This window comes from Budorcas taxicolor, chromosome 10, assembly GCF_023091745.1.
Source record: "Budorcas taxicolor isolate Tak-1 chromosome 10, Takin1.1, whole genome shotgun sequence".
NCBI classification, from domain to species: Eukaryota; Metazoa; Chordata; class Mammalia; order Artiodactyla; family Bovidae; genus Budorcas; species Budorcas taxicolor.
This window is the reverse complement of record NC_068919.1, coordinates 10,205,413-10,224,839: the sequence shown is the minus strand read 5'-3', so window position 1 is coordinate 10,224,839 and position 19,427 is coordinate 10,205,413. Positions and strand designations below refer to the sequence as shown.

Sequence of the window (19,427 nt, the reverse complement as noted above, 5' to 3'; positions counted from 1 at the left end):
TGAACAGAGACTTCATGACTTCTGAGCACAGCGTTTAGCCCATTAGAACCATGACAAGAACCCAAGACTCTGCAAACCAGAGAAATAAGGAAGTGCAGCAAAAGCATCTATGTGATTTCCTGTTCATGGGGCATGTTTATTCTTGGCACTCTGTCCTAACTTAAAATGCATTTTACTTTTTGTTTAAATATAAATTATGTTACTACCAAATTGTTAATAATAATATTACTAGGAACAGATAATACAGGCTCAGAGTTTAAAATTTCGATGTGAAGGATATATTGTGAAAGTTAGTTTTCCTCCTCTCCCTGTCCAGGGTCAACCGCCTATCAAGAGACAACCAATGTTATCATTTCTTCTAAATCCTTTATGAGATTCTCTATAAGTATGTAAACATTTATCTCTTTCAATATATGAATATATGTGTGTGTGTACACACATGTATACATGTAATTTTGTTGTTGTTCAGTCACCGAGTCATGTCCAACTTTTCGTGACCAAATGGACTGCAGCATGCCAGGCTTCCCTGTCGCTCACCATCACCCAGAGTTTGCCTAAGCTCATGTCGATTGAATTGGTGATGCTATCAACCATATATGTAATTTTAAGCAAATTAAAACATACCAAGCATAATGTTCTTTGCCAAACTTAAAAAAAGTAACAGTATATCTCGGAGATTATTCCATATTATCCTTTTAAATGATAGCTTAGTGTCTCATAATTATTTTGACCAGGCCTAGCTATTTACCTTTTTCTAATAAAAATAAGGCCAAAATGAATTTCTAATGCATATGATATTTCTCACATAGAGTATATCTGGAGGATAAATGCCTACAATTGGGATTAAAGTGTATGTACATTTTGATAGATATGCAAAATTGTTCCCTATAGGGGTTATGCCAAATATCACTTCTGTGATTCATATATGAGGGCTTGTTTTACCCAAAATAGTCAAGTTCTCACTAGTATCAGTGGTATACTCTTGAAATTTCAATTTGTATTTCTCCTTTGAGTGAGGTTAAACATATATTCACATAGTTAATAACCACTTACATTTCATTTTCTGTAAACTATTAGGTTCCTATATTTTGCCTACTTAAAAGTGGATGTTGATATTTTTCTTACTGACTTTAGGAGTTAAAAGATTTTAAAGTATGGGCTAAATAGGTTTTGTATGGGTTAGAATGTAAATCAGGTGTCTCTAATATCTTTTCTATGTAAAAAATATATACCAAGTTCCAAGCACCTCATCTACCAAACAATTAACTTTAATACCTATTTGTGAGTTGGGAGCAGCCTTTCTTTCAGTCCTAATTTTTGCATTTTCAAATTGATTGGAATGTTTTTTATCTATATTATTTTATGCGCTTATGTAGTCGGGAAACCCAAAAAAGATCAATGACTAGATTAACTCAAACAATAAAATAATTATTTGGCAGAATATAAATTACCATGTAGAAGTCAGTAGCCTTCATGTCCACAAATAACAACAAGTTAAAAGATAGAGGAAAAGTTAAAGAAAGCCCCATTTCAGTAGCAACAGAGAAGATAAAATACTTCGGCATAAATTTAACAAAAAAAGTACAAAGTCAGTATGAGGAAAATTTTAAAACACTTCTAAAAGACACAGATGTAGACCTTAATAAATGAAAGATAACCTCTTATTTTAGATAGGCAATTTCATATAAAGACTTAAGCTGTTCTTAATTTATAAATTTAATGCAATTCCAATAAAATACCAACAAACAGGTTGATTTAAAGTTTATGTAAAACATGCAGGAAGAGTCAGAAAAATATTAAAAATTAAAAGCTCTGAGGAGTCAGTCCCCATCACTCATTAAAACATATTGTAAAGCCTCTATAACTGAATATGTGAGGTATTGAGTTCATGAGTCAACAGGTAGGACAGAGGAATAGAAAGCCCAGAAACAGACCCACACATAAGATGGATTCTTTACCAGCTGAGCCACAAGGGGAGCCCCAAAATACTGGACTGGGTAGCCTACCCCTTCTCCAGGGGATCTTCCCAACCCAGGAATCGAACTGGGGTCTCTTGCATTGCAGGTGGATTCTTTACCAACTGAGCTATCAGGGAAGCCCATATAGAAATTAAGCATGTAATAAAGTTTGCATCTCATATCACTGGAACAATGGTGGACTTCTCTATTCTTTTTATGAACAGTGGTGGGAAAACTAAGTAACCATTTGGAAAAAGATAAAATTAGATCCCTATCTCACATCATACACAAATATAAATGCCAGTGGATCAGGGATCTAAATGTAAAAACTGAATACAAGTACTAGAAAAAAATACGAGTGCATTTGACTTTAACATTAGTGTAAGGAAAATCTAACTATGACTCAAATCCAGATGCAATACAACAGGAAAATATTGATAAATTTGCCTGCATAAAAATAACTTGGGCATGTCAAAAACGCTATAGCAAAATATTTGACAGCAGACAAACTGGGAGAAAATATTTGTGATGTCAATCACAGAGGTAATATATCTAATAAAGAACTCTTTAAAATGATGGGGAAATGACCAAAAACCCAATTGAAACTGACATGGACCGTTCACAAAAATAATGTAAAAATGTCCTTTCAACATAAGAAAAGATTTTTAACCTTACTCATTATAAGAGAAATGCAAAAATAAAAAACCCACAAACTATACTGAGGTACTATTTTTCTTATTAGATTGGCAAAAATTAAAAGTATAGTATTTTTTTAATGACTGGTGATAGTGAAAATTAATACAACCCATATACATACAGAAAAGGGGAAAATAGAATTGGAGGTATTCACTTGAACTCATGGTTTTATATTTGCACACATGTATCTATATAATGCATGTATGTAAGTACATAAATGGGGGCTTCCCTGGTGGCTCAGATGGTAAAGAGAGTGCCTGCGGTGCAGGAGACTCGGCTTTGACCCCTGGGTGGGGAAGATCCCCTGGAGAAGGAAATGGCAAAGAGGTAATGTATCTAATATATAAAGAACTCTCTAAAATGATGGGGAAATGACCAAAAACCCAATTGAAACTGATGTGAACAGTTCAAAAAAATAATGTAATAATGTCCCTCCAACATAAGAAAAGATTTTTAACCTTACTCATTATAAGAGAAATACAAAAACAATCACAAACTATACTGAGGTACCATTTCTCTTATTAGATTGGCTAAAGTTAAAAGCATAGTATTTTTTTTTAATGACTGGTGATAGTGAAAATTAACACAACTCATATACATATGGAAAAGGGGAAAATAGAATTGGAGGTATTCACTATGAACTCTATCTTTAGTGAGAGGTCCTACAAGCAGTGAGTAACAATGAGTACACCTACAGCACAGATCTTGGGATTTTTTTTTTTTTTTCAGGTAGGAATACTGGAGTGGGTTGGCATTTGCCTTCGCCAGGGGATCTTCCTGACCCAGGGATCAAAACCACATTTCCCATGTCTCCTGCCCATGACTGCATTGCTGGTGATTCTTTACTTGCTGAACCATCAAGGAAGCCCTTCAAGAAGCCATCCTCCATTAAAAGGCATCAGGGTTCCTTGGAGAAGTGGATGACTCCAAGGTTGGGGAAGGAAGAATATAAGATAAATCTAGAATATCTTGTACCAAAAAGGAAAGGAGTACTCAAGGATTGAATAGGACTTCCCTGGTGGCTCAGACGGTAAAGCGTCTGTCTACAATTCAGGAGACCTGGGTTCAATCCCTGGGTTGGGAAGATCCCTTGGAGAAGGAAATGGCAATCCACTCTAGTACTCTTGCCTGGAAAATCCCACGGACAGAGGAGCCTGGTAGGCTACAGTCCTGGGGTCGCAAAGAGTCGGACACGACTGAGCGACTTCACGTTCACTTTCACTTTCAAGGATTAAAGAGGACATGCTGAAAGGACACTGGAGGCAGATTGAAGGGATACCCACTGGCCAAATCAGAAGAAATTTGAGCACTGAAATAATTAAAGTGTTAATAGCATACTGACTAAAGTAAGAATCTGTGAGTTCATAGTGATATAAATAAATAAATGGGGAAGAACATTACGTTCTTCCTTATAGTAGAAAGACAACTGGTAATTATAGGAAGAATGATGGAATTAGAAAAGCACCAATAGGCAACCGTCCTAATGTTAACTGGAGTAAGAAGCATCGGGGGTGCTAAAACTAATAAGCAAATGCTTTAGGAATGACAGAATATATACATATTCTCAAACTATTGCCCCCCAAATAATTACTAATTACAAAGGGGAAAATAGTAACTTTACAGTGAAGAAATGGCCACCTTAACGAAGTTCTCAAATAATAAAGCAACTCAGCATGCACTTCTTAGTAAGAAGCATCAAGAATGCAACATCATTTTCTGCAATATTTCTGCACAAACCCATAACCTGAGTCTAATCATTAGGAAACAGCAGACTAACTCCAACTAAGAAAATTTATAAAAACTAGCCAGTACTGTACATCACAGGTGTTCAATATACAGATGAAAATTAACTCTTTTTCATTAACTCAGGTGCACATTTCCAGAGCAATATTAACATAAGCTTGTTCCCATCAGGACCTGGGAAGGCTCAGTGCAAGTTTAGTAGTTTCTAGAGCAGTTGGTCAAAGCAAGAATTGTTCTGCAGATTAGTGGCCACTGTTTAGGCAATTTGATTTCTATCAGGTAGGGTAGGCAGGAACAGTTATGGGGAGAGGGACATGCAAGGCCACTGTGGAGAATTCTCAGTCCTTTAAGGTTTCTTACAGGGTGTTTAAATGAAATTGTCAAGCCTTTACATAACAAGACTCAAGCAACTCTTCAGAATTATTGTCTTTGGTATAAAGAAAAATGCACCTTCTGCAACTCTCATACTTCTTAGTCAATCACTTCGTGTAGAAAAAAGAAAATGTCATCGATATTATTACTTTATGCCCTGTGAATAGAAACTAGGAAAATCAATAGAAATTTGCATTGTTATTTAAGCATTAAAATATCCATGGCAAAGAATTTTACCTAAAATAATTTATCAGTGAAATAAAAATTTTAATGATTTAAAAAATTACTTTAATGCTAAATTAAAATTTTTTCCTGTCAATTATTTTTATTCCACCAGAGATGAAAAGTGGATGTAGCATAAACTAATCTACATCTGCAAAGAAAAAAAAAAATTCTATGTAAGAGGGAAATAGTCTAAAATGTGCTAAAGTATAATTATTTTTGAAAAAGATAAAATCATGACCCTTTTGCATATATAAAAATGAATACATGTAAAAGATCTTATTTAACTCATTAATGAGAAAACTGGTGAAGTGTTAATACCAGTTCAAAGAACAATCCAAGGAACAGATCAGGAATATGACCTGTGTCAGTGGAGGCAAAACCTCTTTCTGCGGCCTTGGCAGTGAGGGTGCCGCTCCACTGAATAGAATTCATTTGCATGTATATAAACCTGGTGGCTCAGATGGTAAAGAATCTCCCTGCAATGCAGGAGACTCTGGTTCAATCCCTGGTCTGGAAGATTCTCTGGAGAAGGAAATGGCAACCCACTCAGTATTCTTGCCTGGAGAATCCCATGGACCAAGGAGCTTGGCAGGCTATGCGGTGGCAAAGAAACAGACAGGAAGGAACAACTAACACACACGATGAGTTTTCATCGCCTATAGCTGGCTGGTTATCTACAACCTGTAGGTTACCTACAACCTATGAAGTTGTAAAATGATCCCCATGGACTCAGATGCAGATAACTTGCAAGGATGCTGTGCAAAATGTCTTCGCAAACAACTGTTAACAGTTCTTGTCTGTCTCCAGACACAGAGTAGGCTGTCTTGATGGCAATGGGAATATACTGGTCATAAGGCTAACTTCCCCATTCAGTGAGCACGTGGCTAAGGGAATCTTTCCTTCCATCCACAGATTATTTCAGGCAAATTAGATATTTTATTTCTTTGGTTCACTACTTGATTGTGGGGGAGCCAGCTGGTGGCTCAGACAGTAAAGAATCTGCCTGCAATGTGGGAGACCTGGATTCCATCCCTGGGCTGGGAAGATCCCCTGGAGCAGGGCATGGCAACCCACTCCAGTATTCTTGCCTGGAGAATCCCATTGACAAGAGGAGGCTGGCGGGCTGCAGTCCGTGGGGTCGCACAGAGCCAGACACGACTGAGCGATTAAAGCTCCAAGAACAGCTCTTAAAGGGAGCATGAACCAGACAGGTTAATGAGCTGCTCAGCGTCCAAACAGCACCTCAATCAACGCCCAGTGTAGCCTAAGTACAACTGCATCTGTAAAAGGGCCCCGTGCAGTCGGAGTGTGTATTTGACCTTTTTTTTTTTTTTTTGCTGGTGGGGAGGAAGTGGCTTCACAGGCCTGCGCTATTCTTAAATGAATCGGAAACATCCAGACCTCTTGTCTCTTCATCGTTCTCCCATCTGCACGACATCGGGTTCTTTGGTCAGAAATAATTCTGCTAGAAATAAGTCACGACCTTTAAAACATCATAGCTCAAGATCTGGAGTCAGAACTGAGTTTGAGTTAGGCTCAGCCAACTACAAGCTTCTTTATTGTTTATTTATGGGGGGGGGGGGGGGGTAGGCAGTAATTGTGATTCCTGGCAGCCAGGGTTGTTTCAAGACGTAAAGAAATGAGGGATGTGAAAAATGCTTTGTAAGCTGTGAAGAATTAGTAACAAGAACAGATCTGCTCTCTTTCAGGGGTGCCACGAGGCATAGTTCTTTCGTGGAAAGATAAGAAGTCTTGGCTGCTTTCCAGCACCCACGGAGTTGCCACGGAGCACGGCAGCAAGCACGGCCCGGCTTCTTCCAGGCTGACTCCTCCCCACCCGCCCGCGTCGGAGTCGGCGGGCGCGGGTCTCCCCTGCCCGCGGCCAGCTGCGGGTGAAGTCCCGAGCCGGGGCGGGGCGGGCCCGGGCCGCCCAGTTCCTGCTTCTATAAGCCGTGCCTGGGGCCGGCGGCGCCGCCACAAACGCCGGCACCGCGGGCGGCGCAGGATGGGCGCGCGCGGCGCCGCGAGCCCGCCGCGAGGCCCCGGGCCGCTCCTCCCCGCCATCCTTCCGCTGGGGCTGCTGCTGCTGCTGCCGCTGCCGCCGGGCTCGGGCGCCGGAGCCGGCCGGCCGCCCCACCTCGTCTTCGTGCTGGCGGACGACCTGGGCTGGAACGACGTGGGCTTCCACGGCTCGGCCATCCGCACGCCGCGCCTGGACGCGCTGGCGGCTGGCGGGGTGCTGCTGGACAACTACTACACGCAGCCGCTGTGCACGCCCTCGCGGAGCCAGCTGCTCAGCGGCCGCTACCAGGTACGCAGCGCCCCGGCGCCCGCCCGGCCCGCGAGCCTCTCAGAAGTGGGCCCTGGACCCCGAGAGGGCCAGAACGGCCGGCTGCGTCCCGGGCCTGACTCTCGCAGGGGCGGCTTCTCTCACGCGCGGCGCCGCGCTCGCTCCTCCCAGGCCCGCAGCCCGCGGAGGTCTCTGCGCATGCCCCGCCCCAGGGCGCGCCCCACCCCCCCCACCGCGTCCTTCCGCGCCCCACCGCTCCCGGGGGGTTTTCTGCCTTCGGTTTTCGGAAGGTCCCAGGAAGGGGCTTCTGGGCAAGGCCAGCTGCAGGGCATTGCGAGTCAGTAGGCAGAAGACCCGAGTGGACTCTGCCTAGCGGCCTTAAACTGGGAGGATGGAGAGAGAAGGGAGGGGCCCTCAGGAATGGAGCAGGGGGAGATGGGGAACCAGGAAAGCTGGGGTGCGGGGAGGTGGGGAGGGGATAGGCAGGTGGTGGGGGGAGGCGGGCGGGGGGCGCGTTAACAGGGAGGAAGAGTCCGCAGTGGGGCGGGTTTTGTTTCCCTGCGAACCCAGTGGTCCCAGGTTAGGACTGCCCTACCAAAGGTTTCCAGGGCCCTGGAATGAAAACCAGATTGATATTTCTTGGGCTGATGACGTTCCCCATCCAGGGATCAACCCGGGTCTCCTGCAGGCAGATTCTTTACTGTCTGAGCCACTAGGGAAGCCCCAGACAGCATTTCGAATACCTCTGAGACACTTCTCCAAAGAGGTAGGGGAAGGTCAGCGTTACATATGATTTTAGTGAAGGCTGGGGTGGTGTGTGTGCAGTCAAGTACACATTTTTGCAGAGGCTTGCTGCTAGTCATGAGTTAATGACTTTAGTGCTTTTCTGGATATGAGAAGATTTAAGACTTGGGCTGATAAAATCTTCTCCTGGAAATATCTAACTCTCTGAAGGCCTGCAATGCCAATTTTTCCCAGAGCTCAGACTGCCTTATTGCTAATCTCAACCCTGAACTCCCCTCAGGGGGTACTGAAGGTCAGCAGCTGTAGTGGCTTGTGACCCAACCCTTGTAGAGACAGATGGCAAATGCCAGTCCTTAGTTGGCAGAATCACATAGATAGAAAGTGGTAAAAAGCGTTGTGTGCCTTTCTTGTATCCGCTAGTCATCTCAGGCCTCTAAAATTGGATTTTTTTCTTAACCTGAATAAGATTGATGTTTTGTGATTATGAAAAATACAATAAACAGGTACTGCTTGAGAACACAAGCATACCTCCATATGTACTATTTATTCAACAGCCCCTTACTGTGAGTTACAGGGATGTGCTTGAACCTTGCCCTTCCAAATCTGTGTTCATGTAGCCTTTCAGATCAACTCTAGCCTCCTGAGATCAAGGGAAGGGAAGGGTTCACTTGCAGTAAAGGTTTGCATAGTGGTCTGAGACTTTTAGAAACAGAAAAGATAAGACTGAAATGCAACTCAAGGTTTGCAGTGGAGGTAAAGGATGGTTCTCTTCACCATCAGCCCTAAGTACTTTCCACAGCTCTGACTGGCTGCTACGTGGACTCAGGAATCTCGGCTCTAATGCAGATCTCACTCTGGACCCTTTGTAGGAGTAAGGTGCATCTGAGTAAAGAGGGGAACCAAGGAAAGACAAAATCTGCCCAAATGGTTCTACATTTGATCTGAACTAAGAAAACTGAACTCAAATTGCAGAAGAATGGGAGGGCCATTTATTTCTCCAACTTCCTCCCTTCCAACAGTCTTGAATAGGAAATCAAATACCACACTTTAAAAATTTGTTCATGTAACTGACTGCTTTTGCCCCTGAGCATTCTCCCTGATCAGTTACCAACATTTTATCTTTGGGGGGAAAACAAATTTGAGTGTTTAGACTACCCGGAGGTTAAGAAGTGAAAGAAGGGTAAAGGCTGCTTACCCCAAAAGAGTTTAGAGACCACTCACTGCAGCAACTAGCCTCCCGAAACATTTTGCTTGACTTTTCTCCCCTGTTTTATTCTGACTTCAAGAGACTCAATTAGAAATTATCTTGGGTTAGTAAGCATTTTCTTTTTTAAAAATTATATATTTGAATTGGAGGCTAATTACTTTACGATATCATGGTGGTTTTAGCCAAAGATGGAGAAGCTCTATACAGTCAGCAAAAACAAGCCTGGGAGCTGACTGTGGCTCAGATCATGAACTGCTTATTGCCAAGTTCAGACTTAAATTGAAGAAAGTGGGGAAAACCACTAGACCATTCACGTATGACCTAAATCAAATCCTTTATGATTATACAGTGGAAGTGAGACATACATTTAAGGGACTAGATCCAATAGACAGAGTGCCTGATGAACTATGGACAGAGGTTCGTGACATTGTACAGGAGACAGGGATCAAGACCATCCCCAAGAAAAAGAAATGCAAAATGGCAAAATGGCAAAAGCTGTGAATAGAAGAGAAGTGAAAAGCAAAGGAGAAAAGGAAAGATATCATCATCTGAATGCAGGGTTCCAAAGAATAGCAAGGAGAGATAAGAAAGCCTTCCTCAGCAATCAATGCAAAGAAATAGAGGAAAACAATAGAAAGGGAAAGACTAGAGATCTCTTCAAGAAAATTAGAGATGCCAAGGGAACATTTCATGCAAAAATGGGCTCAATAAGGACAGAAATGGTATGGACCTAACAGAATGAGAAGATATTAAGAAGAGGTGGCAAGAATACACAGAAGAACTGTACAAAAAAGATCTTCATGACCCAGATAACCACAATGGTGTGATCACTCACCTAGAACCAGACACTGATGTCAAGTGGGGCTTAGGAAGCATCATTACAAACAAAGCTAGTGGAGGTGATAGAATTCCAGTTGAGCTATTTCAAATCCTAAAAGATGATGCTGTGAAAGTGCTGCACTCAGTATGCCAGCAAATTTGGAAAACTCAGCAGTGGCCACAGGACTGGAAAAGATCAGTTTTCATTCCAATCCCAAAGAAAGGCAATGCCAAAGAATGTTCAAACTACCACACAATTGCACTCATCTCACACGCTAGTAAAGTAATGCTCAAAATTCTCCAAGCCAGGCTTCAGCAATACTTGAACCGTGAACTTCCAGATGTTCCAGCTGGTTTTAGAAAAGGCAGAGGAACCAGAGATCAAATTGCCAACATCCGCTGGATCATGGAAAAAGCAAGAGAGTTCCAGAAAAACATCTATTTCTGGTTTATTGACTATGCCAAAGCCTTTGACTGTGTGGATCACAATGAACTGTGGAAATTGTTCAAGCGATGAAGACCTGACCTGCCTCTTGAGAAACCTGTATGCAGATCAGGAAGTAACAGTTAGAACTGGACATGGAACAACAGACTGGTTCCAAATAGGAAAAGGAGTGTGTCAAGGCTGTATATTGTCACCCTGCTTATTTAACTTCTATGCAGAGTACATCATGAGAAACGCTGGGCTGGAAGAAGCACAAGCTGGAATCAAGATTGCTGGGAGAAATATCAATAACCTCAGATATGCAGATGACACCACCCTTATGGCAGAAAGTGAAGAGGAACTAAAAAGCTTCTTGATGAAAGTGAAAGAGGAGAGTGAAAAAGTTGGCTTAAACTAAGATCAGAAAACTGAGATCATGGCATCTGGTGCCATCACTTCATGGCAAATAGATGGGGAAACAGTGGAAACAGTGGCTGACTTTATTTTGGGGGGCTCCAAAATCACTGCAGATGGTGACTGCAGCCATGAAATTAAAAGACGCTTCCTCCTTAGAAGGAAAGTTATGACCAACCTAGATAACATATTCAAAAGCAGAGACATTACTTTGCCAACAAAGGTCCGTCTGGTCAAGGCTATGGTTTTTCCAGTGGTCATGTATGGATGTAAGAGTTGGACTGTGACGAAAGCTGAGCGCCAAAGAATTGATGCTTTTGAACTGCGGTGTTAGAGAAGACTCTTGAGAGTCCCTTGGACTGCAGGGAGATCCAACCAGTGCATCCTAAAGGAAATCAGTCCTGAATATTCATTGGAAGGACAGATGCTGAAGCTGAAACTCCGATACTTTGGCCTCCTGAGACGAATAGCTGACTCATTGGAAAAGACCCTGATGCTGGGAAAGATTGAGGGCAAGAGGAGAAGGGGACAACAGAGGATGAGATGGTTGGATGGCATCACCAACTCAATGGACCTGAGTTTGGGTAAACTCCGGGAGTTGGTGATGGACAGGGAGGCCTGGCATGCTGTGGTTCATGAGGTCTCAAAGAGTCCGACACGATTGAGTGACTGAACTGAACTGACATGAATCAGCCACAGGTGTACATGTGTGCTCCGTCCTGAACCCCCTCCCGCCTCGTTCCCCATCCCATCCCTTTGGGTTGTCCCAGTGTACTGGCTTTGCATGCCCTGTTTCATTCATTGAACTTGGACTGGTCATCTGTTTCACATATGGTAATATACATGTTTCAATGCTGTTCTCTCAAATCATCCCACCCTCGCCTTCTCCCACAGAGTCCAAAAGTCTGTTCTTTATGTATATCTGTGTCTCTTTTGCTGTCTCACATATAGGGTCATCGTTACCATCTTTCTAAATTCCATAATATGCAGTGTTTTTCTTTGTTACTTCACTCTGCATAATAGGCTCCTGTTTCATCTACCTCATTAGAACTGATTCAAATGTGTTCTTTTTAATGGCTGAGTAATACTCCATTGTGTATATGTACCACAGCTTTCTTATCCATTCGTCTGCCAATGAAGAACTAGGTTGCTTCCATGTCTTGGCTATTGTAAACAGTGCTGCGATGAACATTGGGGTACACGTGTCTCTTTCAATCCTGGTTTCCTGAGTGTATGTCTAGCAGTGGGATTGCTGGGTCGTATGGCAGATCTGTGTTCAGTTTTTTAAGGAATCTCCACACTGTTCTCCATAGTGTCTGTACTAGTTTTCATTCCCACCAAGGGTGTAAGAGGGTTCCCTTTTCTCCACATCCTCTCCAGTATTTATTGCTTGTAGACTTTTGGAGAGCAGCCATTCTGACCAGTGTGAGATAGAAACTCATTGTGGTTTTGATTTGCATTTCCCTGATCATGAGTGATGTTGAGGATCTTTTCATGTGTTTGTTAGCCATCTGTATGTCTTCTTTGGAGAAATGTCTGTTTGGTTCCTTGGCCCATTTTTTGATTGGGTTGTTTATTTTACTGGTATTGAGCTGCATAAGCTGTTCGTATATTTTTGAGATTAATTCTTTGTCAGTTGCTTCATTTGCTATTATTTTCTCCTACTCTGAAGGTTGTCTTTTCACCTTGTTTATAGTTTCTTTCATTGTGCAAAAGGTTTTAAGTTTAATTAGGTCCCATTTGTTTATTTTTGCTTTTATTTCCATTACTCTGGGAGAGGTGGATTATAGAGTATCTTGCTGTGATTTATGTCAGAGAGTATTTTGCCTATGTTTTCCTCTAGGAGTTTAATAGCTTCTGGTCTTAAATTTAGATTTTTACTCCATTTTGAGTTTATTTTTGTATATGATGTTAGAAAGTGTTCTAGTTTCATTCTTTTACAGGTGGTTGACTGGTTTTCCCAGCACCACTTGTTAAAGAGATTGTCTTTTCTCCATTGTATATTTTTTCCTTATTTATTAAAGATAAGGTGTCCATAGGTGTGTGGATTTGTCTCTGGGCTTTCTATTTTGTTCCACTGATCTATATTTCTGTCTTTGTGCCAGTACCATACTGTCTTGATGACTGTAACTTTGTAGTATAGTCAGAAGTCAGGCAGGTTGATTCCTCCAGTTCCATTCTTCTTTCTCAAGATTGCTTTGGCTATTTGAGGTTTTTTGTATTTCCATACAAATTGTGAAATTATTTGTTCTAGTTCTGTGAAAAATGTTGTTGGTAGCTTGACAGGGATTGCATTGAATCTATAGATTAATAAACATCTTCTTTTAAAAGAGTCAATATTTCTGGGCGAGCCAAGGAGCCTCACTGGCCTCAGATGCTATATTCTGGTACCAGTCTAAGCATTTCACATGTGTTAATTCATTTAAGTCTTACAGCAACCCAGTGAAATAGGTCCGACTGTTATCATCCCTATTTGATAACAAGGAAAATGATCAGGTGGTTAAGAAACTTGCTGAAGGTCATGGGGCTGGTGAGCTGTGGATCTGTGAATCAGGGTTTGACCCAGGCAGTATAGGTCTATAACCATTACACTATCTTGCCTACTCAGACTTATTTAAAAATATCATTGCAAGAGCTGCTTCAGGTTTACTAAATAATCTCTCTCTCTCTTTTTTTTTTTTTTTTTTTTTTTAACATTTAGGTCATTCCTAAACATCTTGATGAGAAAAATGAATCCACTACATTTCAAGTTAGGAATTCCCTATGTTAAATGTAAAGTGAAAATGGTGAGACAGGTTTTATTTCAAAATGAGTCATGTGTTTTGCATAATTTTAGACAATAAAATGATGAAATTTTTTGACTCTTTCAAAATTAGATACTTGAAAGAACTGCTTAGTGGTCTTATCTGTGAACTTGGCACAGACAGAGATTCCCCTTCCTTAATCATCAAACTTGATTAGAAAAGTGCAAAGTGATAAACAAGTTTTGAGTGATTGAGCTTTGTATTCCCAAGAAATGCTGAGTTTTAGGTTTTTAACTTGTAAGAGTATTTACTGAAGAGGACTAGTAGAATTTTGAGATGTGGGTTTCAGTCTTTGCCATGTCAGCCTTCAGACTCTGACCTCAAAGGACATGATTTTCCACATCTATAATATATGAGAGTTGGAGTGAGCTCTCAGGCTCTTTTTAGCTCTAGATTTCTTTGATTTTAAGACTCTTGTGTTCACTGGATCAAGTTTCTAACTTCAGAAAAGCACATATACCCACTGTCTCCACCTACTGGTAGAAAGAGAGATTAATCTTGCTCAGCAGTATCTGCTTGACAAGTTGCAGGAGCTGCTTGCTGTGAGGCTAGGAACTTGTTGAGAAAGGAATGTGAATTTGACCTTTTACGTTGAGAAGTTTAATTTGCTCAGAATCCTCACATCTGAAACTTTTGCAGCTTGCATACGTTGGTGAAAGTTGCGCAGAGTGTGGATGGAGGGGTGGGGGCGGTCGACAGCGGAGGAGCTGAGTAGCTCCTGCTGCTCCAGGGACTGGAGTTCAGGTGTCTGGGCACTTTGGCTAGTTTTCTTCCCACAGTCTTATGACTCATTCATCCCCTATTTTAAAAATCTTTGAGAAATCTGTATTTTATTTATATTTTGAATAGGAAATCCTATTCTAATTCCCCATATCCTTGCCAACACTGGTATAGATTAGATACTAAACCCTCGTCAGACATATGATCTGTGAATATTTTTATCCCTAAGTTTATCCTATGACAGTACCACATTATCTCTCTAAGGACAGATATATGAGGGTACAAACTTGCAACAGGTAGTAAATAAGATTTAGAGATCTAATACATAGCACAGTGGATACAGACAATAATATTGTCTTATAAGCATGAGACTTACTAGGAGACTATAAGTTAATGATTCCAACCAGTAAAAGAAGACAATTATATAATATGATAGAAGTGCTAATTATCAGTACAGTGGTGATCACATCTTAATGTATAAAGGTATCAAATTAATATGAGACACATCTTAAATTTATACAGTGTGATGTGTTGAATATATTTCAATAGAGAACACACATATCCTAAGCCAGGGATTATGAGTTCATGTCTCACCTGGGGTACCAAAAAAATTAAAAACACATGTACTAAAGATGTTTATAAAGGTGGGAGAATAAGGAAATAAAAATCCTTCAACTTTTCTAATAGAATTTGTATACCACTTTTAGTTAGAACCGAAGACTTGAAAATCCTGAATTTCCTTATTCTTACAACTTGACTTTATTTGCTACAAAATGTTCATCACATCTCTGCACTCCCAGGTCACATTTTAAGTGTGGCTGTCTGTTCTCAAGGCGACTTCACCGCTAGGTTGCCCTGCTTGTCTCTGACCCAGAGGGGCACCCGATGTTGAGCAACTAAATGAATGACTTTGCTAAGTGCTTTAACACTTGTGTGTTTCCTGAAAGAGCTCACTGTCTTAACTGCATAGGGTTGACAGGTCATTTCTAGTGCCCTGGCTTCCTTTTTAAGAAATTAAAAGGATGAAAGGGTCACAAAACTGGTAAGGGTAAGCCTTTATAGAAGCAATTCCTTCTCGGGGTGAGGGGGGAACAGTAACTTTGGTCCTCACCTGGGAACATTTGTACCTTGGGAACTGAGGGGGCCACTCCACCAGCACTCTATAAACCTTGGCAGAGGATAAAAGCAATGAAAGATGATGCCAAGGTTTCATTCTTAAGGGACCCATGCCACATTTCTCTTCATCACGTTGATAAGCGGACAAGACACTTTCACGCCTTTTCACTCACGCCTGTAGCAGAACCTTGGACAGGAAATCTAGGAAGGAGGCTGTGTGGGAGCATGGTGGGTGATATTTGACTTTTGCTTCTAGTTTGCTTTAAGAATGTGAGCAGGGAAGACCCCACAGCTGCAGGCAGAAGAGGGCGTCGCTCACCGCGGTGTGGAAAGAGGAAGCAGCTCCGTCTAGGCAGGCTCTCACCTCGCTGCGGCTTTTCCTCACTGCCTCATTCCTCGTGTCCTGTCTGCCCAATCAAGTACATGGTCCTCAGCGTCTCCTGTCCTGGTCGCCTCTCCCTGACTCTAAGAAGTGGGGCAAAGAGGAGTCAAGAGTTGGAAGAAAGGGACGGAGTCTCGGGAAAGGTGGTCACACATTGCCTGCCTGTGCTTCATCATGTCCAACTCTTTGCGCGCCTACGGACTAGAGCCCATGAGGCTCCTCTGTCCGTGGGATTCTCCAGGCAAGAGCACTGGAGTGGGTTGCTGGGCCCTCCTCCATGGCATCTTCCCCACCCAGGGATCGAACCCATCATTCTTAGGTCTCCTGCATGGGCAGGCAGGTTCTTTACCACTAGCGCCACCTGGGAAGCCCAGTCACACATTAGGAGTGTTCATATGACTTACTTCCCTGGTGGCTCAGCTGGTAAAGAATCTGCCTGCAATGCAGGAGACCTGGGTTTGATCCATGGGTTGGGAAGATCCCCTGGAGAAGGGAATGGCTACCCACTCCAGTATTCTTGCCCTTCCCTGGTGGCTCAGCTGGTAAAGAATCTGCCTGCAATGAAGGAGACATGGGTTCGATCCCTGGGTTGGGAAGATCCCCTGGAGAAGGGAAAGGCTGCCCACTCCAGTATCCTAGCCTAGAGAATTCCATGGACTGCATAGTCCAGTGGGTCGCAGAGTCGGACACGACTGAGCGACTCTCGCTCACTTCTGACTTATTGCCAAGGTATCCAAGGAGTGAGCCGTAAGAGGAGCATGTAGTCCAGAGGCCACTGGGGCCTCCGAAGAGAAAGCACTTGCTGGTCTTTATTCCTGTGCTCATTTGAGGGGAGGAGTAAAGGATGCATCCGCTTCATACTGACAAACAAGACAGCTGCCCTCTACAGCAAACATATCGGGGCTTCATTGTAGGAAGGGGAGGGGGGCAAGGAGGGGGGATGACTTGCTCTGATGGGTCTTTTGTTTTTATTGAAGCCGTGTTCTTTCTAAGCCTAGTCTGAGCCCAGAGGCATTTTCCCAAGAGGGAAGGGGCAACTGGAGTCCTTAGTCTGCAAATGTTGAAGATATTTTTTTTTAATCTAATTTTTACCTTTTTTACTTCCCAAATAATGGGAAAAGAGGGAATAAAAAGTTCAGAGTTGAGTGGAATATGAATCATTGACTTACAGGATTTTTAGGTTGGTTGACACTTGAAGTTTGTTATTCCAAGAATCACTCTGAGCATAAGGTGTTACTGTCTGGTAGCTCTGTTTCCTTATTCATATCACTTTTTTTCTAAAAATTCTTTTTGCTCCTTTTCATTCTGGGCTCTTGCCTGGATTTATAATTTAAACAGGAAGGCAGTGAAACAGCGTTTGCCTTGTTTATTCCTTTTGAAAACAACATCCCTTTGTGGTTTAGTCAGAGATTTACACTCTGCACTAATCAACACCAAAATAAATAGACCCTCAAAACTGTCAGTGACGCCAGCCAGTTCTGCAGCCGAATTCTGAAGGACTAGGCCAGATGGCAAAGCCAGGCCCCCTCACACATAACGTGTGTTCTGTCGCTCTTGGCGTCCGCAGTGCGGGCAGCTGACCGCTTTTTAGAAGGCTAAGTGGGAGGGAGCAGATTCTCCACTCTCCATTTGTTCAAGGATAGACCCTAAGGTGGCAGGAGTGGTACTCAGCCATGGTTAAAACCTGTAGTGCTCTGGCCCAGGCCCAGGCTGGCACTTCTGAACTCCTGGCTGGCCCCCAGCATGGTCTGTGATTGTGTTCTGGTCATGAAGCTCTCCTTTAGGCTCCCTGGTGTATAACGTGGAAGAGCAGAGCTGCCCATTTTTTCGGAATTTTCAAGTATTGCAGCAGGAGGTGTTGCCCAAATACAGGGCTTCAATGAGTTCATCGTGCTCCGATCAGACTGACAGGCAGAATCCTGCTCTGTTCCCGTGGATGTTATCTCAACACTACAGAAATTCAGAGAAATAGCATCCATTGCCAGTACACACGAATGCAAGTACATTGCCAGTACACACACACGCAGGAAAACTTTGCTTTTCATGTCAGGTTTTGACTTTAGACTTCCACCTTGTTCACCTGCAAAGAGATTTTTGGCTCTTTGAAAATTCATAACTGCGTCGTCAAAGTGCCAATTCGGTAAAACAAACCAAATATCCTTCCGTCATATGGAGAATGGAGTAAGAAATGGCAACCCACTCCAGTATTCTTGCCTGGAAAAATACCATGGACGGGAAAGCCTGGCAGGCTGCAGTGCTTGGGGTTGCAAAGAGTTGGACACAGCTGAGCACACACGCATGCCATGTATGCAGCAGGGTCTCCCTGGCCCTTGGGAGAGAGTATTATAAAAGAGTAACTGAAATCCAGTGCTCTGAGCTTCAACAGATCCTTAATCGACAGACTGCCTATGAGATTCTGATGTGGGAGCCATCCTCTCTCCTCCCCTTCCAGGAGAGTGTTTGTTTGTTTGTTTGTTTTTAATTCTCAAGAGACCACCCTGATAGTACCAAGATCTACATGGGACAGAATAACTTACAGGGTCAAATACATTTTTACATGCAGCAAAATATGGAAACAAAGATTTCTCATCAGTTTTCTCCTAGAAAGCACCCAGAGACAAGCCAGGTCCTTGACTAACTCTGCAGACTCTTTGCCTTTGTGGAGGGAATCCTTGCCATTCAAGTAAAATCTTAGGAGAAGCTGTTTTTTGAGGCTTTGTTTAATGAAGAAGAGACAGCTACAGAGAGAAAGTAACCTCTGGACTCTCCTATGCGATCGGTAGGGCCCTCTCCATTCAGTGCTTACTCTCCAAACACTGAAGGCAGATGTTAGAATGGAGTTGTTTTAGATGCTGTGGTGTTGCCAAGGCGATGCTTATTTTTTCTTTTGATTCTTCTTGGTGCTTTATTACCATCCTGCCCCGTGAAGCATGGCATGGCTCTATAGTTCGGTGCTAAACCGAAGCGCAGTTCTGTATTTGCCTGTTTACAACTTCTCTACACACTACAGCTTCCTCACTGCAAACAGTGTGTGAACAAACCAAAAATATGTTTTTGGCTGTGATCCAGACTTTGGCTTCCGCTCCCCGAGTCATGCCATAAAATGCTCTGTCGAATAAATTCTCAGGAACCGAAAAGAACGTTCCCTGCGCCATAGGATTTTAGATAATAGAGGAGGCTTCAGCTGACCACCTGGCGTGGTGCCCATGGCCTTGGAAGAGCAAATCACACAGCATCCCCTGGCAGTGCTTTACAGCGACCAGAGATCAAGTGATGGATGAACTTTCCATTTAAAGAAATTTGCACATAATGTTTATCTCCACTGGGTCTTTTGAACTCCGTAAAATGTTATCTTTCCGTATTCTCTGCTGTTGCCAGTTAGTATAGATTATGAAGTTTTTGAAGCCAGGATTAATTTTCTATTGAGTAAACTTCTAGTGTTAACCATGGACAGAATCCTATTATTTGAGATGTGTGTGTGTGTGTGTGTGTGTGTGTGTGTGTGCATGCTTG

At 42.6% G+C, this 19,427-nt stretch overlaps 1 protein-coding gene across 2 annotated transcripts in view; it reads left to right on the top strand.

Moving 5' to 3' along the window:
• The first annotated feature begins 6,999 nt into the window (after window positions 1-6,999).
• Window positions 7,000-19,427, top strand: part of ARSB (arylsulfatase B) — a 167,023-nt gene continuing 154,595 nt past the window's right edge. For both annotated transcript variants that reach the window (XM_052646514.1, XM_052646515.1), the window contains exon 1: window positions 7,000-7,305. In XM_052646514.1, the coding sequence (XP_052502474.1) occupies window positions 7,000-7,305 (306 nt within the window). The remainder of the gene's footprint in view (window positions 7,306-19,427) is intronic.